Below are 27537 nucleotides of genomic sequence, written 5' to 3'. Positions count from 1 at the left end.
GCGCCACAGTATTAGTCAAGATGCATAAACCCAGTGTTAGTTCTTTTATTGTACAGCTTGAAGTATACCTCCAGAGATGGCAGTAGTGAGGTAGTCTGGATGTAGCAGTCTCAGGACCCTCGGCAGAGGGAACCCTTCTCACCCCATTGGTATAGAGGAATTCCGGTGTAGGTTTCCCAACAAGGCAGTACTGTGGATGAGAGAGACTGAGAGTTAGATTACTCACTAGATGGTAGCTGTAGGTATGCAATTCCACCAGGTTGAAGAAGATGGTACAGGCACTGAGGCAGGGAGAGCAGGCCCTCGGAGTGAGTACCTGATCCCTGTAAGGCACCTGAAATAAAGCAGAGGGCCCCCGAGGAGCGGGTACCCAGGTTAGCAATTACCCCAAAGGGCAGAGAGAGAGCTTCCAGCGGCAGAGTAGCTTAGACCGGCCGAGACCAATCCGTTGCTAACTCAACGAGTTAGCAAATTAGTACAGGCTATATACCCGGATGGCATGATGTCAGTAGAGGGGAACGTCCCCGAGGTTCGCGCTGATGCTGGAATAAATACATGGGTGGCGTGTGCACCCCCTAGTAGGCCTTTGGGAGGCAGCACCATAGCCGTTCCAGGGACGCCGGAGAGGTCGGCTTGTAGACTTGGCAGTAGCCATTTTCCCAAGGTAAGCGGGAGGAGCCGTGAACAAGGTGAGGCAAACGGGGCAAAGCCGTCTAGCACCGATGGACGCAACACACTTCAATCTTTTTCTCAAGAACGTCTTCAGTATTTAATACAGAGAAGGCTTTTTGTACTTGTTGCACTTGATACAGTGTGTGTCTCTGCATCACAGGTCCAATTCTACCAGAGCCCACTGTAATCCTGTTGTTTATTGAGTTCCTTAATGCCCTGTGTGAGTGGGGGGGGGGAGTAGACTTGTGGGCTGCACAGCTGTCAAGAACGGATGCCTGTGGGTCACAGGTCTTATCCTACCTGAGCCGACTGTAAATCTTTTTCCTTGACTTTTGGTTTTTCTGTGGTAATGGGGAATTAATTCCTGAATAATGTAAAGTGGGTGAGCCTTTCTTCATTGAAGCTAATTCAGCTTTTAACTCCAGCCAGCTCCTTTTTCAAGGAAGAGAGTTCTGAACAAAAGGGGCAAGCCCTAAGTTTCCAGATGATTTCCCTCCGAATAAAGGTTCCACAATAGTTACATTGGCTAGTCCTCAATTTTGGTAATTTATTTGATGGTTAACTCGTAAGGAAATACCAATTTACTAATCTATCTTGTTGCCAATTATGAATTTAGGCAGATTCTTCCTGAGGAGCGTCTGTTCCCAATTCCCCCAAAATGGAAAGAATGAGAGGAACCAGTTCCTCTTCTCTGAACAGATGAACAACCTTCGGGTCATCTCCTTCGATGACAGGAGAACCATGTACAGCACTCTGCTGCTGGTCCCCAGCTTTCTCCACAGCGGCCAGCTCCAAGGCTGCGATCTATTGCACAGGCTGACCCCAGCCGACCGGCTTTCTTTTTTGCTATAATTTCTTAGTTTTCAATTTAGTCGACGGGGATCTTCAGTTTCTGTACCGATGCAGAGCAGCTTGCCGCACGTGCGGCTCCAGTCGGGCGCACCTGTCTCGAGATGGATTTTGTTCTGCTTGCCTCCCCGGCGGCAAGGGATCCTCAGCGGGCACCGGGGGGGTCGTGATTCGGGGTCTGTCTGTTGCGCTGGCAGTCAGAGAGCTGCCAGTCCCTCCCCCCTGTCCTTTCCCGCTGAGCGTGGGAAACGGCGCCATTTTGGAGGCCTTTTCACTATGATGCCTAGATCTTTTTCCTGGGTGGTAGCTCCTATTATGGAACCTAACATCGTGTAACTACAGCAAGGGTTATTTTTCCCTATATGCAACACCTTGCACTTGTCCACATTAAATTTCATCTGGCCATTTGGATGCCCAATCTTCCAGTCTTGTAAGGTCCTCCTGTAATGTATCACAATCCGCTTGTGATCTAACTACTCTGAATAATTTTGTATCATCCGCAAATTTAGTTATTTATTATTTTTATATACCGACATTCGATTTGAGATCACATCGGTTTACATTAAGGTACTGTAGGTATTTGATAACCTCACTCGTCTTATTCCTTTCCAGATCATTTATATATATATATATATATATATATATATATATATATATATATATAAATGAGTAGGATTAAATGGTCAATTTTCTCAATGGAAAAGGGTAAACAGTGGAGTGCCTCAGGGATCTGTACTTGCTTTTCAATATATATATTGAAAAGCAAGTACAGATCCCTGAGGCACTCCACTGTTTACCCTTTTCCATTGAGAAAATTGACCATTTAATCCTACTCTTTGTTTCCTGTCTTTTAACCAGTTTGTAATCCACGAAAGGACATCGCCTCCTATCCCATGACTTTTTAGTTTTCGTAGAAGCCTCTCATGAGGGACTTTGTCAAACACCTTCTGAAAATCCAAATACACTACATCTACCAGTTCATCTTTATCTACATGCTTTTAACCCCTTCAAAAAAAATGAAGCAGATTTGTTAGGCAAGACTTCCCTTGGGTAAATCCATGTTGACTGTGTTCCATTAAACCATGTCTTTCTATATGCCCTACAATTTTGATCTTGAGAATAGTTTCCACTATTTTTCCCAGCTCTGAAGTCAGGCTCACTGGTCTATAGTTACCCGGATTGCCCCTGGAGCCTTTTTTAAATATTGGGGTTACATTGGCCACCCTCCAGGCTTCAGGTACTTTGGATCATTTTAATGATAGGTTACAAATTTTAACTAATAGATCAGAAATTTTCATTTTTTAGTTCCTTCAGTACCCTAGGATCCATACCATCTGGTCCAGGTGATTTGCTACTCTTTAGTTTGTCAATCTGGCCTACTACATCTTCCAGGTTCACAGTCATTTCGTTCAGTTCATCTGACTCATCACCCCTGAAAACCATCTCCAGAACTGGTATCTCCCCAACATCCTCATTAGTAAACATGGAAGCAAATAATTCATTTACTCTTTCTGCAATGGCCTTATCTTCCCTAAGAGCCCCTTTAACCCCTCAGTCATCTAATGGTCCAACTGACTCTCTCACAGTTTCTTGCTTCGGATATATTTTAAAAAGTTTTTATTATGAGTTTTTGCCTCTGTGACCAACTTCATTTCAAATTCTCTCTTCGCCTGTCTTATCAATGTTTTACACTTAACTTGACAATGCTTATGTTTTATCCTATTTTCTTCAGATGGATCCTTCTTCCAATTTTTGAAGGATGTATTTTTGGCTAAAATAGCCTCTTTCACCTCACCTTTTAACCATGACTATAATAGTTTTGCCTTCCTTCCACTTTTCTTAATGTGTGGAATACATATGGACTGTGCCTCTAGGATTGTATTTTTAAACAATGTCCATGCCTGTTGAACACTTTTAACCTTTGCAGCTGCACCTTTCAGTTTTTTTCTATTTTCCTCACTTTATCAAAGTTTCCCTTTGAAAGTTTAGTGTTAGAGCTGCAGATTTACGTATTGTCTCCTTCCAGTTAGTTTAAATTTGATCGTATTATGATCACTGTTGCCAAGTGGCCCCACCACCATTACCTCTTTCACCAAATCCTGCATTCCACTAAGAATTAAATCTAAAATAGCTCCCTCTCTTGTTGGTTCCTGAACCAATTGCTCCATGAAGCAGTCATTTATTACATCCAGGAATTTTATGTCTCTAGCAAGTCCTGATTGGTGTGTGCCGCGGTCGCTGCCCCCTACCTGAGCCCTGTCGGCGGGCCGCAGCAGCCTCGGGGAAAGCTGCGGGAATCTGGTACCCATCATTCCCGCGCGTCTGTGCGGGTCTCTGGGGTGGCCGCCGGGTTGGGAGCCGTCCCTGCTCCTCCCTTGCGGCGTCAGGCAGCCTTGCTCCATGGCCGGGAATCCAACATGGCCGCCGCCATCTTAGGCATGAGGCCGCGCCTCCTCACAGGATTTAAAGGGACCTCGTCCCTTTAATTGCCTGCACCTGTTTCCAATGAGCCAGAGCAGAGGAAGTATATAAGGAGACTTCCTCTGCTCATTCCTTGACTTGGCAACGTCTTCCTTCAGCGTTGTTTGAGTCTGCTTGCTTCGGTGAGTCTTCTTGTGCTTCGGACCCTTGCTTCCTGGTTCCTGTCTCGTCTCATTGATTTCCTTGGTACCTGACTTCGGATTGGCAAGCGGTGATTCTTGGTGTGTGACTTCGGACTGGTAAGCGACGACCTCTGGCACTTGACCTTGGACTTCTGGACCTTCGTCTCCAAGGGCCCACCTAAGTCCCAGCGGCCCGGGTCCCTACGGGCTCCTCCCGGGGGGACCGTGGGCTTCCAGTGGCGAGACACAGTTGGCTGCTTCAACGTCTTGACTCTTCGCCGTCTTCACAGTTGCCTCAATCTCCAGTGCCTGGGGTCAGCCAGTCACATCTTCTGTTCTGCCTCGCCACCCGACGGGAGAACCTTAGTAAGGATCCACCTCCTAAGGTATACCATCCTCCCGTCGGCCCAAGGGTTCACAAGCCTGAGCATAACACTGATGTTACATTTACCCTGTCAGTATTGGGGTAATTGAAATCTCCCATTATTACTGCACTGCCAAACTGGTTAGCTTCCCTGATTTCTCTTAGCATTTCATCATCTGTCTGACCATTTTGTCCAGGAGGACGGTATATACTCCTATCACTGTACTCTTACCAAACACACATGGGATTTCTACCCATATAGATTCTACTGAGCATTTAGTCTCTTGTATGATCTTTATGCTGTTGGACTCTATTCCCTCCCGGACATAAAGTGCCACACCCCGACCAAGTTGATACTCCCTATCATTGTGATATAATTTGTACCTTGATATAGCACTGTCCCATTGGTTATCCTCCTTCCACCAAGTTTCTGAGATGCCAATTATGTCAATCTCATCATTTGCTGCTATACACTCTAACTCTCCCATCTTACTTCTTAGACTTCTGGCATTGGCATACAGACATTTCAAAGTGTGTTTTTTGTTTGTATTAACAACCTGCTTTTCATTTGTTAGGGATAATTCGAAAATCATTAGCTTTCGGTGATTTTTTTTACATGTAGGCACATGAAGTATATTTGCTTTTAATGGAACCTTTCTGTTGGGATGCCCTAACGCTCCTGCTTCATTAGTATCCTTCAAGGATACATTTCTCTGAACAATGCACTGCTGAATGACTGTCGGCTTTCCCCCTTGTTCTAGTTTGAAAGCTGCTGTATCTCATTTTTGAAAGTTAGTGCCAGCAGATTGGTTCTACTCTGGTTAAGGTGGAGCCCATCCTTTCGGAAAAGTCTCCCCTTTCCCAAAAGTTTCCCCAGTTCCTTACAAAGCTGAATCCCTCCTCCCTGCACCATCGTCTCCATCCACGCATTGAAACTCTGGAGCTCTGCCTGCCTCTGGGAACCTGCACATGGAATGGGAAGCATTTCAGAGAATGCCACCCTGGAGATTCTGGATTTCAGTTTCCTACCTAAAATCCTAAATTTGGCTTCCAGAACCTCTCTCCCACATTTTTTCTATGTCATTGGTGCCCACATGTACCACGACAGCCGGCTCCTCCCCAGCACTGTCTATAATCCTATCTAGGTGACACGTGAGGTCTGCCACCTTCGCACCAGGCAGGCAAGTTACCAGGTGGTCCTCAGTCCACCAGCCACCCTGCTATCTACATTTCTAATAATCGAATCACCAACTATGATGGCCAGCCTAACCCTTCCCTCCTGGGCAGTAGCCCTGGGAGACTTACATCACCTGGAGAGAAGGTCCTTGCTACAGGATCACTTCCTGCTATACCAGGGTGATGTTCTCCTGGGAGACCTTTCTGATCCAAGGCAGCACTGGGGCTGCCAGACTGGATTTGGGACTTGGCTACTAAGACCCTGAAGGTCTCATCAATGTACCTCTCTGTCTGCCTCAGCTCCTCCAAGTCTGCTACTCTAGCCTCCAGAGATCGGACTCGTTCCCTGAGAGCCAGGAGTTCTTTGCACCGAGTGCACACATACAATCTCTCACCGGCGGGTAAAAAGTCATACATGTTTCACTCAATGCAAAAGACTGGAAAGCCCCCCTCTTGCTGCTGGACTGCTGCCTTCATCTTAGTTTTATTGAGTTCCTAGTTCCTGGGATAAAGCAAAATTGCTTACCTTGTAATAGGTGTTATCCCAGGACAGCAGGATGTAGTCCTCACAGAACCCACCCGCCACCCCGCTGAGTTGGGACTCAATTTTATTATTTTATTTTTTGCTAAAGCAGATTGCTACATACGAGACTGAAGAGAGACACCTGTGGCAGAGAATATCATGGCATGCTGGGCATGCTCAGTGCCCTCACAGGGCCAGTCAAAATTTCTAGAAACTTTGACAGAAAGTTTTCCCGCACTAGGGCTCCGTCAGTGACGTCACCCATACGTGAGGACTACATCCTGCTGTCCTGGGATAACACCTATTACAAGGTAAGCAATTTTGCTTTCCTTTCTATCTTTAATTTTTCCCATAGATAAACAGCATGAATTAGCCATGCTGTCTGGGAACGTCGTCTGTGCCACTAGGTGGCGGAGCTCTCAAAGCTGAAACAGATCTTTTCCAGGGAGGAGCGCCTGCCTGCATGATACCGAGCTGCTCCAAATCACCTCAGTCCATTTTTTTTCCGAACGAAGCTCTCTTTTCTCCTCAACGTTTAAAAAAAAAAAAAAGGGTAATAAGGGTAATAAAGAAGACAACATCTTTAAATAATGAAGAGAAATCAAGGAGCCACAACATCCTCTGCATTAACAGAGATGTAATCAAGTTCTGCCCATGAGGGCAGTAAATTTGATCTTCTCCACACTATTAAAAAAAAAAAAAAAAAAAAGGAACATGAAGAAAAACAAAGACTGCCCTTGGGAGAAGTAATTAAATCTTCTCCGGGCCACACAACACCCCCCCCCCCCCCCCCCCGGCTGCTATGATATCCTCACCAGTTGATCTCCTCGGTGGAACTCCTGGTTAGTCAGGGCCGACGCCGAGGAGACATCCGGGGCAACAACACAAAAAAAATATTTATGTCGACAGCATCAATGTCGGGTGGCATGCCGAGGCCCCGGCGCATCGGTCAACTAAACAATGCACCCTCCAACGTGAAGAGCCGCTGAGACGTCCACCGGCGTGAAGAGCCACTGAGACATCCGCCAGGCAAAGAAGAACTAAGACATCTACCGACGTATCGGAGCGTCCACCGGCACATCGATGCATCCGCTGGCGCATGAGCACATCGCATTCGCCGGTGCATCAACGTGTGCACTGGCACGCCGTCGCGTCCACAGCATCCATCTTCACTCAAACATGTCGGCAGTCCATCATCGATGCATGCACGTGCCCTCTGGGCTGACCGGCGCAGCGGGGCAAGCGGGCGAGAGTGCACCAGTGCTGAGCAGATGTCCCCACGAGAAGATGCCCTGTACACTTCGGAATGCGGAGCACGTGCGACCCACAGGTCCTTTCGCCCCTCAAAAAATAAACAAATTTAAAAAAAGGAAAAGAAGGAAAACCTTCTCTTCACCTACTACCATGGTTTAGAGCTCAAGAACCCTTCCATGTCGATGAAGCATATCCTCCAGAAGACATCCTATTCCCAGGGGACCGGAACATCGATATTCCGCTGGCTTCAGTGTACCTGAGACGCTCTACCAGTCGGCCACGATATAACCTCCAGCGAGCAGGGTACCCATGTGATGTCTCCAACCACGTAGTGCTTTCTCTGGCCACCGTGGGCACTCCTATCCGTGAAAACGGGGTATGATTCAGATCCTTCTGAACTATTAAAAGACTGGTCTTTCCATCGGGAGATCCATCTCATGAACATCCTGATCTAGGCACACATCCTCAAGATAGGGACTGGGAAGGTCCGTATCCAGTCAACAAATGTTTGAGATCCATAAAAAAAAAAACTTTTTCTCTCCGACACTCCGGCGGATCCTACAGTGCGGTACAAGTCCTGGGTATTCCTTCTGAGGGCCGTGGCCTTCCTTTTCAGATGGATCTCATGTTCTGTCCACAGAGATCTGGTGCTCCAGAATCCGATTCCCTCAGACATCGGTCGTCAAAAAAAAGAAGCAAAAAGCACAGAAAACTAGCCTCCATCCAATATACCACCCGACAAGGTGGCGCCTTCAGTTAGAGGGTATTCCAATCCATAATGTACACGAAGTTAGTGCAACACATGATTTACGTGGCATAGTCTTCCATATATGTTCCCAGTCTCTAGAGATTCTGTTCCAGAACATTTGGCCCAATGGGCACTACATGGCATGGAAAAATCTTCATGGTACTTCTTCATTTTTATCTATAGAGCCTTGGGTATTACGATGGAATCCACCACAAATGTCCTTGCAGCTAAGCGCTAAGCTTCCTTCAGGGAGGTTTGTGACATTAGTAACTAAACTATCCTTATCCTCACGAAATTCTTATTGCAAATAGCCTGGCGAAGAAAGTCCACCTATACAGGCAGAAAGTGGGAACATGTCTTGTCAACCCCCTCAGCGAATGTTTCTTCAAAATCATGTTTCCAGACAACCCTATTTCCAACACAGTGGTCTTCAACCTTCACATTTGCAGGGAAGACGGCGGAGTTCCCCCGCCCCCCCCCCCCGCCATCCAAACAACATGCGGATCTTGCCTCTCCTCGGTGTTGTGTCCGTCGGTCCTAGACGGCTTTGCCCTGTTTGCCTCACCTTGTTCACGGCTCCTCCCGCTTACCTTGGGAAAATGGCTACCGCCGCATCTGCAAGCCACCCTCTCCAGCGTCCTCGGAACGGCTATGGTGCTGCCTCCCGCCATGCTCCTCCCAAGGGCCTACTAGGGTGCGCATGCTACACTCATCTTTATTCCAACATTGGTGCGAACCTCAGGGGTGTTCCCCTCAAGTGACGTCACACCATCCGGGTATTTAGCCTGCCCTTATTTGCTAGCTAGTTGAGTTAGCAACAATTGGTCTCGGCTGGTCAATGCTACTCTGCCGCTTCCTTGCTGCTGCTGGAAGCTCTCTCTCTGCCCTTCGGGGTGCTGACTAACCTTGGTACCCGCTCCTCAGGGGCCCTCTCCTTTATTTCAGATGCCTTACAGGGATCAGGTACTCACTCCTCGAGGGCCTGCTGTCCCTGCCTCGGTGCCAGTACCATCTACTTCAGCCTGGTGGAATCGCATACCTACAGCTACCATCTAGTGAGTAATCTAACTATCAGTCTGTCTCCTCTACAGCATTGCCTTGCTGGGAAACCTACACTGGAATTCCCTTATATCAACGGGGTGAGAAGGGTCCCCTCTGCCGAGGGTCCCGAGACTGCTACATCCAGACTACCTCACTACTGCCACCTCTGTTGGTATACATCAAGCTGAACAATAAAAGATCTAATTCTGTGTTTGTACGTCCTGAGTCTAGCCCAGTAGTGTGGCTCCCCACGGGGCCCCTTCGCTGTGGGCGTGGTCATCTGCCACAGTACCCAAGAATCCAACCAAACACCATTTAACTATAACACTCGGCAACAAGGGTAAAAAAAAAAACCTCTGTAGTTCAGGTTTTTGCTTCTAAACCTCCTACTATGTCGAGATTACCTGACACACCGTGACCACCGGATAATTCCTACCAGTGTGGTAAGATCATGTCAGGTAACAACAGGCGTACCCGATATTACCTCTATGGAGGTCTCACCCACGAAGAATGTCAAAACTCCAAGGTTTGAAAGGGTTTGAAAGTAGTCACAATCTTCCCCGGTCGCTTCTGAGGCCTCCCACTTCGACCGTGTTGATGCCGATATTCCCAAATCTACTCAGCCTATACACTGCAATCCCCTCTACAGGCTGCTGTTACGGGAGGTAAACCATCTCCTCCCACAAGGGTACATTCAGTGCTGCCCCCCCTCCCCCCCCCCAGGGATTGCTCCCCTCACTTCTTCATTCACGAGAAGTACGACAGCCTTCGTCCAACCTTCAATCAATCAGCAGATACCTCACGTACAACGGATTCTCTGCACCAGGGGTTTTTTGTCACCAGGATATCTGTGGTAGAACTAGCAAACCATCATCGACATGGGGTCCAGTTCTGTTTCCTTACTGGAACAACTACTTGCAGATGGCCACTAACCAATCCACCTTGCAAACCGGTCTCCCCATAGCCCTATTCTTGATGAGTCATTCTAGGCCTACTAATCACTCACGAAGAATCCCATAGGCAATCCACCCAGCTCATTGGGGTTCCTTTCACCCATTCAGGTCAGGACCTGCCTTCTGAGGCGCCCACCCGGGCAACACGTGCTGGTCAAACCCAAGCGACCACCACTGACCTTAACTCAATAAATCCTGTCCATTCTTGGTCACAGATCATCCTCAATCTGTGTCGTGCCTCACAAGCGACTACATGTGTATCATCCACGGTGGAGCCTAGAGATCCAATAGAAACAGTTCTTCCATCCTTCCCCCACCCCCTGTCTTGCTCCCTTCCAGCAGGCACAAAGATTGAACGACTGGCCGGCCGCATTAGCATTATCTGCAGTCTCACTTCTCTGACCCCAGCTATCCCACATGGTACGCTTTTACCAAAGTGTGCAGCTCCCCCTATTTTTTCATCCAACTATGGATTCAGGGTCTGTCGTCCGCTTGGAAACCAGCGCGATGCATGACTCGCCCGGATCTACGAGCCCGACATGCTCTTCGGACATTCGAGCACGCCCCTCGTGGACACGCTCTAGTGGTCCACCCGAACAACCAGATTCGCATGTTCTACTCAACAATAGAGGTCGATCAGGTTCCTAGTGCCCTGCAGAACAGCTGTAGGAGTCCACGAATGAGTAGGAAGCAGATCCATCTCCCTGCACCCTGCTTCATTCCCATAATTAATAACTTCAGGGCTTACAAAAAAAAAAAAAAAGAAAGAAAGAATGATATAGTTTCTTTTCACACTGGAAATCTCGACCTCTTCCCAATTGAGTAAAACAGTATACTCTACCTTTTTTGCAAGCAGTGCCTCACTGCGCGCCGGCCACCACAGGTCGCATTCCTCATAGAGTGAAAGGAAGTCTACTCCCGTAAACAGCCTTCTTGCACAGTCCAGTGCTACATTGCAGATAGCAAGAACCATCATTTTCATCGCTCTGGCATCAGGCCCAGCAATCTTGGTACACCTCCCTAATTCAGTTATCGGTTGCCGACCGATACCCCGGTGAAGACAACCCACGTCTCCTCACCCAAACGATGATCTCCTACTCCACCCTCTTCTCATCTCTAAACTACACGGCTCAGATCCCAGCTCTGGGAATTCTCTCCTCAGCTTGAGATTCTTCTGGTCTCAGTCCAGCATACACTCCGCTCGCATCGACTGACGGTGGAATGAGAAGTGCACAGACTCTGCCTACCAGAGCATCTCGAGGAGTTCCTCCATCTCCTTTGCCAGAACCCCCTGACCGGCTTCAGTTCGGGCATGCCTCAGGGCCTACCCCTACCATTCTCCTTGCAATCTGGAGCCAATCTCTGGGGCCCCGCTCGCCTCCAGGTTCATGTCCGGAGTCCTACATCGCCGGTCCTGGCCCGAAAGATATATTTCCATGGCATTTAAATAAGTTACTGGAGCAAATTCATGCTCCCATCAAGAGAACTGCTAGGCACTGGTCATCCACTGTTACTCGCTGGAAGCTACCTGTTTGGTCGCCCTCACCTCTTTCAGACTCATCACCAAGCTACAAGTCCTAGCATGCTACTGCCCTATCTGGACTTTCACCATAACAGGTTTAGGCTGCATACGCATCCCGTCTTCATTACACAAGTACCTTTCGGCTTCCGCATCAACTAATCTATCACCCTCTTGATTTTCCCCAAAAATTCGAACCTACCAAACCAAGCTTAAGCTCCTTATGCTGGGTGTAACCGAACTCTCGCTTCTTAGCAATGTCATACTCCTCCTGATTACAGAGCCCTACAGCTCTTGGTCTCCTTCAACCCGAATGCCAGGACTCCCTGTCTTCACTTGCATGCTCTTGTTCTGGTCCTCGAGCTACATTTCTTTCTGCTACCAACAGCATCCACAGACCTGTCCACTACTTATAACACACTCCACATCCAGACTGTGCCTTCATGAGATCATCTCCATAAGGACCGACCCTGGCTTGTTGCAACACAACTCCAGGGTCCTTGTTATATCTGCTCACCTCCTGCTGCTGCTGTGCCAGCAGACGACGGCTGACGCACACATGAAAAACACAATTCTCAGGTAACACATATCTGCACACCGCGACAGTGACATCGGCCATATGCGCTCAATACTTCAGCTGGGGACTCCCAGACAACATGGCTAATTCATGCTGCTTATCTACAGGAAAAGAGCAAGGGAAACGGTGTTTTCCATAGATAGCAGATAAATTAGCCATGCTGACCCTCCCGCCTCCTTGGACAGTTTTCTTCATCTTTGCATCTCGTCTTGCTTTGATACAGACTGAGGTGATTTGGAGCAGCATGGTATGCAAGTAGGCGCTCCTCCCTTTCAAAGATCTGTTTCAGCTTTGAGAGCTCTGCAACCTAGTGGCACAGAGGACGTTCCCAGACAGCATGGCTAGTTCATCTGCTATCTACGGAAAACACTGTTTACGGTGAGCAAACTTGCTCTTCTTCATCTGTCTTTATTTATTTATTTTATTTATTTAAACGTTTTTATATACCAGTATTCGTCGAAACATCAAATCTTTAGTATATTTTCTTCTTTATCTTTCACTCTTTATGCTACAATTTCACTTCTTATGCTTCAATTTCTTTAATTTCTTAAACTGTAGGGGGCTATGTGGTTTTCCAGTTCTTGGAGTTCTTCACATTTGTATCATATTTTATGGATAAAATGTGTTTATTTTGGATATGTCTATCCATCCATCTTTGACACCAATTTTGCTAATGGAGAATAGTAGCAGACAGGCAGATAAACCCAGAATATAAGTTTTAGTAGAGGAGCTGCTGGCAGAACAAAGCAGATCCCGCCAGCTGAAGAAAACAAGTGCTAACAGAATAGATCACAGGCCCCACCAGCCAAAAAGGAAGATGCACTGCTGCCAGTTCAAGCAGCAGAGCTAGTGGGAATCCCAGGCCTTACCAGATGAAGATTTATTTATTTAAAAATCTGATCCATCTCCAACTGCTATCAGGAGCACACTATACCCATTGGTCCTGAGTCCATCTGTCTACACTAAGGAAAACAAAATTATCAGGTAAGTAATTTCTCCATTTTCCCTCCTTCCCAAGACCACTTAAGTTCAAGAATGTTGACACCTCAAATGACTATACCTCTACCTTTTTCTCCATCTAAGCTGTCCTCATGTCCTTTCATAAGAAACACTGTTAAGTTACCATTGTAAGCAATTCTATTTATTTTATGTAAACCAATGTGATATACTAGTTCGAATCTCGGTATATATAAACAAATTAATTAATAAATTAATTTGTTTTAAATGTGCTACATGCTAACTTCATGGAGTGCCCCCTAGTCCTTCTATTATCCGAAAGAGTAAATAACCAATTCACATTTACCCATTCTAGACCCGGGGTTTGTGAGTGTGGTTGGGCCTTGCGCGCAGTGCATATTTTATAACGGACCCGGCCACACACGTAAACCCCCGGTAGCGGGCCCTGGAAAAGGGGCAGGGCAGGACAGAAGCCTGCCAGGACAGCGGCCATTGGCCTCTGGTCTGGGGAAACGCGTGCCGGCAGCCATCAAACGCTCATAACTTGCTTCTGCTCTAGAGGAGCAGTAAGAAAATAAATTTAGTGAAAGGTAGGTTAGGTTTAGGAGATGGGGAAGAGGGAGGAAGTGTTGGTAGGGGGGTAGGGAAGTTCCCTCCCAGTCCGCTCCTTAATTGGAGTGGACTGGATGGAAACTGGAGAAGGCCTGATTGTGTCACCGTGCATATTTTATTAAAATTTGTCCCCTCCCGGCGCGCAACGCCCGCACATGCGTGCACAGCTATCCGATTTTATGACATGTTCATGCACGCTGCTTTGAAAATTGTAGAATAGTGCACTGCATATATCCTGCACATATGTAGTTATAGCACTATGAAGCACTGATTACTGAACTTGCCAGAGAATTATCCAGCACAGATGACATCATTCCTGGAAGGATGGAACTAAGTTTGTTATTCTAACTGATAAGAAGAGGCCTGTGGCCTATAGTGAGAGCAAGCTAAAGTACACATGTTAAAATATATATCGATTGGCTATTAAAGGTAAAGGGTGTGGATTATGCAGATGACTGATAATAGCAGACCCCAGACCCTTTATAAGCTGATGCACACGTTAAGAGCTCTGAGCAGATTTTAAACAGACCTTGTACACCTTTGCTTGTACTAAATTCTTTCTGTATTTTTCTGCTCCTAGAGGAATTATCCGCCTTCCTCTATATAATTACCTGTATTAATAAACCCCTTTCTTTATTACCGTCTGAAGCTGGTATTTATTCTGTAATTAGACACAGGGGACGCTCTTCTTTTAACAAAATCTACCACTCAGTGTACAGACAGGTGAATCCAGTACCAGTGGGTTATGCACCTCTACCAGCAGACAGAGAAGGAACAAATCTGACATCATAGTATATATACCCCTGCAGTGACATCAGCCCACCAGTATTCCCCTTCTCCAGCAGATGGTGGAAGTGCATCTCCCTAGTGGGCATTGCTTTAAGTTTTAAAAGTGAAAAGAAGAAGGAAATTTAATTCGCCCCACTCTCCTATGATGAATAATGGTCCCTCCCTCAGTTGAGAATTCCTGAGGTAATTTCCGTGGTCCCTCAGATGTGTGCCTTGGTCTGGTAACTGGTTTTTCAACTGGCATGGACTTAGCTGTAAAAAAAAAAAAAAAAAGCAGCTGAAATGCAAGCAGGTACAGGAGGCCAAGCGTGACGGGTAAGGTTTATGCCCTTTCCTCCCGAAGCCGGAGACCGAACTTGTACTCTGCCGGGACAGGCTAAGCTCAGGTAAAGGGTATTCTCACAGGACAAGCAGGATGGTAGTCCTCACATATGGGTGACGTCAATGGACGGAGCCCTGTTACGGAAAACTTTTCTGTCAAAGTTTCTATAAAGCTTTGACTGACACTGGCACACTGAGTGCACTGAGCATGCTCAGCCTGCAATTATCCTTGTGACCACAGGTGTCTCCCATCAGTCTTCTTTTTTCCACTCTGCTGTAAGCATAGCGGTTCTGTGAGAAATTCTCACAATTTTTCCTGACAGAAACACAAACTTTTACTTCACAAAATTTTTTTCCCTGCACGGGTCTCCCTTCACGTACATTTAATCGATGCTTGGTGAGTACTATGCCCTGTTTTTCGGTCGGTTCCTGTCATCTCACTACGGTTTCCTCGGCCTACCAACCGAATTGCGGCCTTCCCTGTCCCTATGTTTTCACAGTTAGCCCCACATAGCCTGCGAGTGTCCTCCTGTGACCCTCTGCCTGGTTATTAGCGCTAGTGGGATAGGGACTTCCACAGTTACCGTTGCCTCCAGGGCCTCTGTCGAATTCATACCTCGGTACCTTTGTGCAGTCGATGCTCCCATCGCTACCATCTGTACCCCCATCCAGGCCATCCTACCTTTTTTTCAATGCCATTGACACCCCTCCCCCCGCGGTCCATCGATGCCATCGATCCCCAGCATCGATTCTTTCAGTGCCATCAATGTTTTCATCCATGGCGCTGATTTTTCCATCGATGTCATCGATGCCCGGGTGGATGCCATCGATGCACACCTTGGTGTCGGTGCCATTGATGCCCAGGTCAGTTTCATCGATACCCAGGTCGATGCCGGATCGGTTCCATCGATGCTCATATCGATGCCGTTGACGCCCGGGTCGATGCCCATGTCAGTGCCATCGATGCCTGTGGCGGTGCCACCGATGCCATCGGCGCCCATCTCCATCCATCGATGCCGTCGACACCCACGTCATTTCCATCGGTGTCCTTGTCGTTCCTATCGATGCGGCCATTGATTCCGTCGATGCCAGTATTAATTTCCCGATGCCATCAATGTCTATTCGATTCTTTGATGCCACATCATTTCCATCGATACCTACACCAATGCCATCGGTGCCTCCGTCACTGTTATCATTGCTCTGCCTGGGCCATCGACGTTTTTTCGTCTATATTTTTGACGATACCCTCAAGGCCGCTTCTATACCACCATAGATACCGTCAATACTGACATAGCACCTAAACGCATTGTTCTCGCCTAAACACAGTGCTCCATGCTTTGGGTTCTTAACTAAAGCCCCGTATCAGCCTACGACACTACATAGTGCCAGGAGCATTGCAGGCATGCTAACAGTCTGTCATCATTCGCCATCCAAGACAGCGAAGGCATCCACTTCGGCGCTGGGGAAAGACCAGGCCGAGCGCTGTGGCACTCATTGTCACCGGCACGGTGACCGTCCGCCACGGTGACCGTCCGCCACCGACGCCATCCAAGACATCGGTGCTATTCTACTTGGTGCTGCAGAATGCCCGGGCCAAGCAACATCGCTACTGCCACCGCCACTGTTCCACACAGTGCTGGCAGTCCTCAGTGCTCCAGAATGATCAGACCGAGTTCCGAGGAATTCTGCACTGGCGTCACGATACATCGAGCCGCTGCAAAGAGGGCCGGGTTCATGAGTCATAATGGCTCCCCTGTACCCGAGGCATTCCCCACCGACACCGGTGCGGGGTTCTGACCCTCCACAAATTACTGTGGTAGCGCCAGACATGCTCAGCCTGTCTCCTCTGTACCTGTGCTACCATACCAGGTTACAGAGTTGAGGCGGATGTTTAGATCCTTCAGGCTGTCCCTCGATGCCTCCTGAAATCCACGGAGCCATTGATCTTCACCGGCTCGTCCTTCTGCGATCCACGACGGATAGTAAGTACTCTAATCCCACTTCAGCAACAGTCCCATTGAGACATGTTCTCTAAATCAGGCCATATGGTTTGAAAGGTTCTAGGTAGTCTTTTATTCCAAGAACCATATTAGTGTCACATATCGCTATTGCCAGCTATGTCGGACACAATACCAAGAGAACCTCTCTACCAATCATTTGGGATTGCATCAGGACATCCTCCCATTATCAGCAACGGGACTCTGTACTGATTAATACTCTGGCTTCTGGTTCCTAATTAAGGACCGAAATCCCAGATGCATTTGCTGATCTGCTAGACACAAGATCCAGCAAACACTGCCTCAATTGCAAATCCACCTCGAGGCCTGGCGACAAGTCTCGACGTTTTCTTGTACAGCACACAGAAATGCGGGTAAGACTTTTACCACTCACCTCCCGTGGGAGATTACATGATATCCAGATTACATTAGCCCCGCCAGTTGGACACCTCCTGGTCTCTCAACTTGCTGGATATCAGAGCGGCCACCCCACTTGGTACCAAGGTTCAGGGTACAGTCCCCGGAAGCTACAAAGTGCGGGGGACTTTTCAACAGAAAGTAGTTACTCTTCGCCCATCCTGGACCTCAGAAATATCAACTTTCTTCAGAAGGGACAGGTAAAATGGTGTCTCTCATCACCATACTTCCATACCGCAGTAAGTAGGTTGACTTTCTCCTCTAATCTTTCTATGTGCTTCATGGTGAGTCAACAATATTACAATCCCAAGCTCTGCCGGTTGCTCCAGCTTCGGCAACTTGGGTATTTCATTAAATCACTACCAGTGACTGCTGTTTCTCTACGGAGTAAAACATCATTCACGCTTTTCCTTGCATGGACAGCTGCATAACAAGAGTCAATCCAAGCAAGGAGCTCTATCTTCACGACTCACTATAAATCTACTACCTGGGATTGCTGTTAACTACCATAAATCCCATATAGTACACTTCTGGACACCACAGTCACAACGAACCTCCAGTCCAACAACCGCGCAGACATTCTGACAAATTCCTATATGTCTCTGCGCGCATACAACATAACCTCAGCCCCTCAATTCTTTCATTGCTGGGCCACGGGATTACTCATAGGTCCAGATTTGCTATAAGTAAGATTCAGTGAAATTTCAATTATCAGTGGATCTAAGCTGTTCTACCGCTTTCATCCCTGATCCATATTGCAGATCTAGAACTAAAACCTAGGCTGGTCCTGCTCATGCTCGCATTTACTCAGGGTTGCAGAGGTTGAACTAACATCTTCTCAACCCAATATGCGTCTATTCCGCACCTTGCAGAGTTTCACATCAACTTCCTGGAGCTTCGAGTCATGAGTTATGCCTTTATGCCTTACAATACTGCCTCTGCAACAAACCTTTGTGCATAGACAGACAGCATAGTGATAATGTGGTATTTCCAACACACAAGCACGCACAACCTCTTAGCTGCTCTGCTAGGAAGCTGCGCAGCTCTACTCTTGGCCCTTGCTCACTCCATGCATCCCCGGGTCACTTATCTAACAGGCTTACACTAGCAGACCTCCATATAGGTTTCCATCCTCTCGGATGGTCTCGGACTACATGTGTAGCGAGAAAAATCTTCTAGCGCTGAGGTCAACCGACCTTGCCCTCTGCGTCTGAATCGAACCATACGGTGGACAGATTCTACTCCCTACACATGTCTCGAATGCGTTCCCATGGACACATTTGCTGCAATAAAGGCCTCTTATATGTGTCTCTTTTGATGCCTCTCATAGCCAGCACTCTTATGCTGCACCGGGACGGGGTTCACTGTTTCACAGACCCACATCCTGGCCGAGACCAGTATGCTTTCCCATACTTCTCAATCTATCACACCAGTAACCAATTCGCCTTCTCACAGGTCAGTCTCATATCATGGACTCACTGATGTTCTCAGGTACTGGTAGCGTCACAAAAAGCAAGATTGCTTACCGTAAACTGTGTTTCCATAGATAGCAGGATGAATTAGCGATGCTGTCATGGGATATGTCAATCAGGTCCGGGAGGTGGAGCTTGTCAAAGCAGAGATCAGAGCTTTGCTCTCAGCGGCTGCGTGTGTGTTCCCGCGCAGGAAAGTAACGGAATCTCCTCAGTATGTGATTAAGCTGTAGTGTAGTCGAAGACTTGGTGACTGTCAGGGAGGAGGGTGAGTCAGCATGGCTAATTCATCCTGCTATCTACGGAAACACCCATCCTTCTTACCAAAAGTGGTTTCTCAATTCCATCTCAATCAGACCATGGAATTACCCACCTTTTTCCCTAAACCTCATACAAATGATAGGGAAAAACTACTGCACACACTAGATTGTAAAAGAGCTTTAGCATACTACAAAGAAAGGACAAACTCGGACTCCCGTGTTTCTCATCTCTTTGTCTCCTTTGACCGAAAGGCACCTTGATTACCAGTGGCTAAACACACAATCTTCAGCTGGATAGCGCAGGGCATCAAATTCTGTTACGATAAATAGAAACTACAACTACATTTAGAACCTAAAGCTCACCAAGTCAGAGCAGTGGCAGCCTCATTGGCACACCTAAAGAATGTGCAACCCATAGACATTTGCAAGGCAGCTACATGGTCATCGCTTCATACCTTCACATCTCACTACTGCCTTGATCAACAAGCAGCTACTCTTGGGCATCCTCAGCTCGGTACTCACCCATATGTGAGGACTAGCATTCTGCTTGTCCTGTGAGAAAGCAAATGTTGCTTACCTGTAACAGGTGTTCTCACAGGACAGCAGGATGTTAGTCCTCACGAAACCCACCCGCCACCCCGTGGAGTTGGGTCTCCATACGTTTTATTATTTTAGTTTCGCTTGCACTTTTTGCTATAAGACGAGACTGAGGGGAGACACCTGTGGTCACAGGGATAATTGCAGGCTGAGCATGTTCAGTGCACTCAGTGTGCCAGTGTCAGTCAAAGCTTTATAGAAACTTTGACAGAAAAGTTTTCCGTAACAGGGCTCCGTCCACTGACATCACCCATATGTGAGGACTAACATCCTGCTGTCCTGTGAGAACACCTGTTACAGGTAAGCAACATTTGCTATTAAAAAAAAAAAAAAAAAGTGACAAAGAGAAGGGGAATTGAGTAAGGATTCTTACTCCCCCCCCCCCCCCCCTCAGTGTTCTTCATGCTCTGCATGCGATCCGATGGTTGTTCCCACCTCTGGAGTTCAGGGAACAGGGGCAGCCTGGCGGGTTGAACAGCCCTTGCGACTAGGCCCCATTCCAAAGCTTATCTGCTCCGCTGTGTGGTAGGCCACAGCAGTGTTTTCACGCGTTTTTTCTGCGTCGCAGACTGCCCTCTTCATTCTCCATCAGATCGAGATTGTGCACCCGACTGTGCAACCTGTTATGTGTTTAGTTGTGCACCTAGTTGGGCGCCTAGCTGGGAACCTAGTTAGGTGCATAGGAGCACCTACCAGGGCCCCCAGTTGTGTGCATACGCCTTTTTACATGCACACACACACACAAGCGCGCGCTTTTTCGCATGCATTATCTGAGCGTCCTGAGGGAATTAAGATTGGGCACTTATATAAGCACAGTGTTGTGTGCCTTATCCCTGAGCGCCTAATTTTTGGGTGCACAATTGTCAGACGCCTGTTAGGGCATTTTGGCATACGGATAGTGCCCATAGCAAAGAAAACTAAGTACCTTGCCCTATGTGTTGCTTGTCATATTAGGGCATCTCAACCTGACGTTCCCTCAAATTTGTATCAGTGCTGTTTGGAGGCTCAGGTAGAATTACCTCCTTATTTTACTAAGTTTAGTTCTTCCCAGCCTGGTGCAGGAATGTAAAGAGAGCTGCCAGAAGGATTGCCTGATTTTGAAACTCCCATAACTGGTTCATCAGCAAGGGAAGGTAGTTCAGTAGGCACAGGACAGTTGCTCCCCTGGTTTTGGCATGGTTCGTTCTGCCTATTCTTGGGTAGAATTTTTTCAAGGACTGCACTCCTTCATTCAGACACAGTCCTCGGTCCCGGCCAGTGTTAATAAGTCAGGATCGCAAGCGCTGAAATCCCTCATGCCTGTTGCTACAGCTAAGCGTCAGGGTACCCCTGGAGCCAGCCTTCCTGATAGAGACCCAGATGGCACAGATGATGAGACCAATCCTTACTCCCTAAAGGATGGGGAAATTCCTCCGGGACTGGAGCTGTATGGAACTATGTTGAGGTTCTTTCATAGAGATGAGTTACAGGCTCTGATTTCCCAGAAATTGAAGATTCTGGGAGGACCTGGGCCTGAATCCATGTCTAGGCCAAAGAAAGATCCCATTTTGATGTTCTTGTGGAAAGCCTCGTGCTTCTTCCCTATTATGGAGGCCATCTAAGAATTAATTGATCTTGAATGGGGAGCTCCAGAAGCTAATTTTAAAAGGGGATGAGACTTGGAAGGTCTGTACCCCCTGGATCCAGTTACGAGAGAGCAATTATGTTTTCTGAAGGTGGATACACTTGGGGGCCGATTTTAAAAAATGTGCACGCGTGGTACACCTGGTGCGCACAAATGTATACCCGATTTTATAACACGCGCGCGCTGGCGCACGCGTGTTATAAAATCCGGGGTTGGCGCGCACAAGAGGGTGCACACTTGTGCACCTTGCGCGCGCCGAGCCCTAGGGGAGGCCCGATGGCTTTCCCCATTCCCTCCAAGGACGCTCCAAAATCGAAGGGTGTAAAGTTCCCTCCAAGGCCCTTGCAAAATCGGAGTGGCCTTGGAGGGAACTTTTTTTTTGATCCCCCCCCACCTTTCCCTCCCTTCCCCTATCTAACCCACTCCCCCAGCCCTACCTAAATCCCCCCCCCCCCACCTTATTTTGTTGAGTTAACTTGCGCGCACCAGCTATAGCCGGTGCGCAATGCCCCGACATAGACCGCTGTGCCGGAGGACTCGGCCACGCCCCCAGACTGCCGCCACAACCCCGGCCGCGCCCCCTTCCCGCCCCTTTTTCAAAGCCCCGGGACATATGCGCGTCCCAGGGCTTGCGCACGCCGCTGAGCCTATGCAAAATAGGCTCGGTGCACGCAGGGGCAGATTTTCTCGAGTTACGTGCGTAGCCTTTGAAAATCTGCTCCTTGGTGTGCTGTTACCATGCAGACGACTATTCCTGTAGAAGAGGGAGCGGCCTTGTACAGGATAGGAGAATTGAGGCTATCCTTAAGCAGGCCTTTGAAGCAATGACAATGAATTTGCAGATGGCTTCCTGTTATTTCTTGGTGGCTAACTCTTTTTTATTGCTTTCTCAGGAGATTGATGAATCTGGTGTAAATTCCAAGACAGTGATGGAACCAGCAGCTTCCTTTTTGGCAGATGTGGGCTGCAATTTGGTCCACAGTTCAGCCAGAGGGGTGGCTTCAGTAATAGCAGCTTGGCATCAGTTATGGCTGAGAAATTGTTCAACTAATACAACCTCGAAGTCTAACCTTACGAAGTTGCACTTTAAAGGCTCACTCTTATTTGGGAGAGAGCTGGAGCAAATGGCAAATAAGTGGGGTGAGCCCCAGTTCCTCGATTACCAGAGGATAAGAAACAGGCATCGCAATCCTTATCTCACGAGAGGTTGTACTGGGGGTTCAGACGTTTTTGACCTTACAGAGGATCGTCTTTTCAGAGAACTCGACCTTTGGGTAGATCCCAGTCCTTTCATCCCAGACAACCCAGACAGGGCGCAGGCTCAGATAGTGGAGCACCCCAAACCTCTCAGTGAAGTTGTGCTGACCTACCTCCGGGATCAGGAGATAGAAAGTCGCCACTCTTTTTTTTTTGGAAGTGGGTCGAGATCACAGCATACCAATGAATGCTGGAAGTGATAAGGGATGGCTATGCGCTGGAGTTTCACAGTTTTCCTCGGGACATGTTCATGGTGTCTCCCTGCACCTCTCCGCAGAAGAGATAGGCAGTGGAGATTATGTTGTCAAGACATCTCAGCCTGTGGGCTGTAGTTCTAGTGCCCACATCTCAAGTAAATATGGGCCAAAATTCCATGTATTTTGTGGTGCCCAAGAAGGAGGGTTGTTTTTGTCCCATCCCGGATCTCAAAGGAGTCAATTGTCATTTGCGTGTGACTTGTTTTCGCATGGAAACCTTGCGCTCAGTGATTATGGCAGTATAGTCGGGGGAGTTCCTGACCTCTCTGGATCTGACCGAGGCATACCTGCATATTCCCATCCAAGTCGAACATCAACGATTTCTGTGTTTCGCGATTATGGGATGTCATTTGTTTTGAGTGCTACCTTTTGATTTGGCCATCACTCCCAGAATCTTTTCCAAGGTTATGGTGGTGATGGCAGTGGAGTTGAGAAAGGTTGGGATTCTGGTACACCCAATCCTGGATGACTGGCTGATTCGGGCCAAGAGTATGGAAGAGAGAGCCCAGGTCTTGCGCAAGGTGCTCTCCTTGTTGCAGGAGCTAGTTTGGGTTGTGAATCTGGCCAAGAGCAATCTTCAGCCATAAAGTCCCTAGAATATCTCAGTGTTCAGTTCGACACGAACAGGTCAGGGTATTCCTGCCGGAGGTCCGTATTCAGAAGCTGATAGCACAGGTGCATCTATTGACAAACACAATACGCCCAACAGTGTGGTCCTATCTTCAGGTGCTCGATGGCGGTGACCCTGGAGGTGGTGCCGTGGGCGAGAGCGCATATGCATCCTCTTCAGCACACTCTGCTGTCTCATCGGAGTCCATAGTCTCAAGATTATTCAATTTGGCTCCACCTGCCGATGGAGATCTGCTCTCAACTACATTGTTAGTTAAAAGCAGATCATCTAAGAAAGGGGGTTTCCTACGATCACTGGACTGGCTGGTACTCATGACAGATGTGAGCCTCCAGGGTTGGAGAGCTCACTGTTAGGTGCTGATGGCACAAGGGTGCCAGAGTGCAGAAGAGTCTGGCTGGAATATCAATCAGCTGGAAGCTCATGTGGTCCAGTTGGCATACTTGCAGTTCAGTGACAGATTGCAGTGTCGAGTGGTCTGACAGTGCAATGACAGTTTCATACATTAATCGGCAGGGAGGAACCAAGAGCAAGCAAGTTTCGCAGTAGATAGACCAACTTATGGAAGGATGGAAGTGCATCTTGAGGAGATCTCGGCCTCACATATTGCAAGAAAAGACAATGTGAGAGCAGACTTTCTCAGTAGGGAGAATCTGGACCCAGGAGAATGGTTATTGGCAGACAAGGCTTTTCAGCTGATAGCGAATTGCTGGGGCCTTCCATTTCTAGACTTTCTGGCTACTTCTTGTAATGTGTAGACTCCTGCAAGAATTCCAAAATGAACATATCTTAACCGAATAAGGAAGAACCCCGCAGTCTTCACACCAAGCCTCAAGCACTCACCAAACCCGCACATAAGCTAAGGAAGTGGAGAACTTTCTCACTCATAGCAAAGTGGTAATCACCGCAGTAGCATATCCATGTTTCAGCAACTGAGCCCTCTCAAGGGCTATATCATAAGACAAAATCTTATGATATAGGAATCTCCGCTCATCAACACTACAAGAGGTGTTCCTCAGGGCTCTTCTCTGTCTCCTACACTATTCAACCTATATCTTCTCCCCCTTTGCCAGCTGCTTACGAATCTTAAACTCAAACACTATCTCTACGCCGACGATGTCCAAATCCTGATCCCTATAACCGAATCCCTTACAAAAACACTGAAATTCTGGAACAACTGCCTCAAAGAAATCAATGACCTCCTGACTACCTTAAACCTTGTACTCAACACATCCAAGACAGAAATGCTCCTTATATCCCTCAACCACAAAGATAGCCTACTCACAAGTCACAACAACACCCTGGTCAACCAAGCAAGAGACCTAGGAGTTATAATCGATAACCAACTAAATCTAAAAAAGTTCATCACCAACACAACCAAAGACTGCTTCTTCAAGCTGCAGGTATTAAAAAGACTCAAACCACTACTGTATTTTCAAGACTTCAGATCGGTACTCCAGGCCATTATATTCTCCAAATTGGATTACTGCAATTCCATTCTGCTAGGCCTCCCCGCCTCTTCCACCAAACCACTACAGATGCTACAAAACTCGGCTGCCAGAATTTTAACAAACTCCAATAGAAGAGACCACATCACACCTATCCTGAAAAACCTACATTGGCTCCCAGTAAACTTCAGAATTCTACACAAATGTCTCACCATCATCCATAAAGCTATATACAACAGTACACCCATCGACTTACACAACCCTCTCACGCTGCACTTCTCTACCAGACCCATCAGAGAAGCATACAAAGGTACGCTACACCCCCCCCCAGCCATATTCACACACCTTTCATCCACTAAAGATCGAGCCTTCTCGGCAGCAGCACCAACCATCTGGAACAACATGCCCACAGACCTTAGACAGGAACCTTGCACACAAACTTTCAGAAAGAAACTCAAGACATGGCTATTTCTACAAGCCTTCCCCGATCTATGACATCCCCTACTGCTACAACTAGGTATAGGATACCATGTATAGTGGATTACATTCAGTCCTGAATACTAGAGTCTATTATAGCCTTATGTATATATCTGTATATTATTTATTTCTGAGACTAAATACTACCTATTTCTATGCTAGCCACTACTCTGGCTTTTTCTCCTCCCAGTTCAAGTACCCCTGTTTATTGTAACTTTTCACTCTCTCCCTCTCTCCTAGCCTATTGTTCACGAAGTTGTTAATTTTAATGTTATTGCACCACTGTTTATTGTAAACCGATACGATATGATTGGTATCATGAGTGTCGGTATAAAAAAAGACCTAAATAAAATAAATAAATAAATAAATCTTCGTGAGGAATAGGCCCTTGTGCTGGAAACCTGAGGGGAGAGTTCACCAGAAGCCTTCACAGATATGCATACCACGATCTCCTGGGCCAATCTGGTGCCACCAGAAGCACCATCCCCTGTGACTCTCGACCCTCCAAACCATTCTGCCCATATACTGTGATGTCAGCTTTGCTTTGTCTCCATCTGCTGGTAGATGTTCATATCCCGCTGGTTCTAGATTCATCTGACTAGACACTAAGAAACAATATTTGTATGAGGGTTGGGGAAGGGATGGGATTAAGAGGGGGGCCTAAGACAACGGGGAATCTTTTATGGCTTTAGGGGGAGGGATAGGGAAAGGGAGTGGGCTGTTGCTGCTCATTTCTCTTATTTTTGCTTTAGTTTTTTGGGGGCCAGACCTGGGGTGGTTTTATTATAATTTGAGGTGCTGATTTTATGAATCTCAGACCCTTTAGACAATGGCGGCCCCAGCCGAGGTGGGCCGCCATTGCACGAGATGGCCCCATACCATGGCATGATTGTTTTGTTGCACGTTTGTGCCACGATAATTCTTGCAATGTTACTGCCGCAACAGTTATTTGAAGAGAGGCCAAATATCATGGGGACACCCCTCCCACCACAATATTTGGCCCTTGTAATTGGCTTCAGCTTCTATCTTCTTGTTTTGAAACCTTTTTAACACATTGTCAATACAATCTTACATGGTACATTAACAATAATTGAATTCAATATACAATCATCAATATCCCTAACAATATGATATAAGGACAATGTTTATTGCAATATATCATATTGTTCTGCAGTTTCAACCCTTTTTATCCTCTACATTCCCCATCACATTCACACATTTGTTTTAACAAATGTGTTCTGAACAAATGTGTTCCAAAATCTATGTTCTCAACCATGTTCTTACATAATCAATCTACTGATTCACTAACAGCAGGTAGAAGATTAATTAGGAAAGGTTGCCACTGCTTCATGAATTTCAAAATTCCTTTGAAAATTCCCACAATATTTCCAGTCTTTCTATTTGAAAAATCTCTACCATAATATGCATCCAAATATTTTTAGTGGGCATGGTGCTTTCTATCCATTTAGAAGTATACACTTTCTCATAGTCATTAAAGATAAATCTATCATTTTTCTTTTTGCAGCTGAAATAGTTTCTTCCATTTCTTTTAGACTTAATATTGCTCTCAGATTATTACAAGGAGCAATTTTTTTGAAGATTATATTCAATTCTGCAGTATCTCTGTCCTTCTACTCAACCTGGGGGCAACAATACAACAAGATACTGACATGTAGTCTTTGTAAGAATGATGGGTTAGCAATTGGGAAAACTGCCCAACTCTAAACACTAAAATGTTATTTTTTTAACAGATCCTGAAGTTTTTCAAATATCATTTGTGTTTCCTAATGGAGATAAGTATGGTAAGAAACTTTGTAATGTTATTTTTCAAGTTAATGTATTACTTTAGAAAAAATATCATCTACTATAAATAAGCTATCAATTGTGATAAAGCCACAATGCTAATTTATTTGCATTCATTATGCTAAATTAACTTTTTTTTTTTTTTTTTTTTTTTTTTACTTACTCCTTTGATCCTATTCTTGAGTTTCCTTTCTTGGTCCAAATCAATTTCATTTTATTTTTACACATTTTTGCAGGAAGCACTGGAGAATGCCTTATATAAACACCAATTTCTGTCTTTTTCAGCTTACATGTGTTAACTTTCATGCTATCACAATAATAGGCATGCATGTTAAGTATATC

At 46.8% G+C, this 27537-nt stretch overlaps 1 protein-coding gene across 2 annotated transcripts in view; it reads left to right on the top strand.

The window, feature by feature from the left end:
• Positions 1-27537, top strand: part of MORN2 (MORN repeat containing 2) — a 219970-nt gene that overhangs the window by 17049 nt on the left and 175384 nt on the right. Inside the window, exon 2 of one of the 2 annotated variants that reach the window (XM_029594369.1) lies at positions 27144-27194. The exons of the other annotated variant lie outside the window; for it this stretch is intronic. Coding sequence (XP_029450229.1) covers positions 27144-27194 — 51 coding nt within the window. The remainder of the gene's footprint in view (positions 1-27143; positions 27195-27537) is intronic. 2 annotated transcript variants of the gene reach the window in all.

The sequence above is a fragment of the Rhinatrema bivittatum genome, chromosome 3, assembly GCF_901001135.1.
Source record: "Rhinatrema bivittatum chromosome 3, aRhiBiv1.1, whole genome shotgun sequence".
NCBI lineage: Eukaryota > Metazoa > Chordata > Amphibia > Gymnophiona > Rhinatrematidae > Rhinatrema > Rhinatrema bivittatum.
This window is presented reverse-complemented; position numbering and strand designations above follow the sequence as displayed.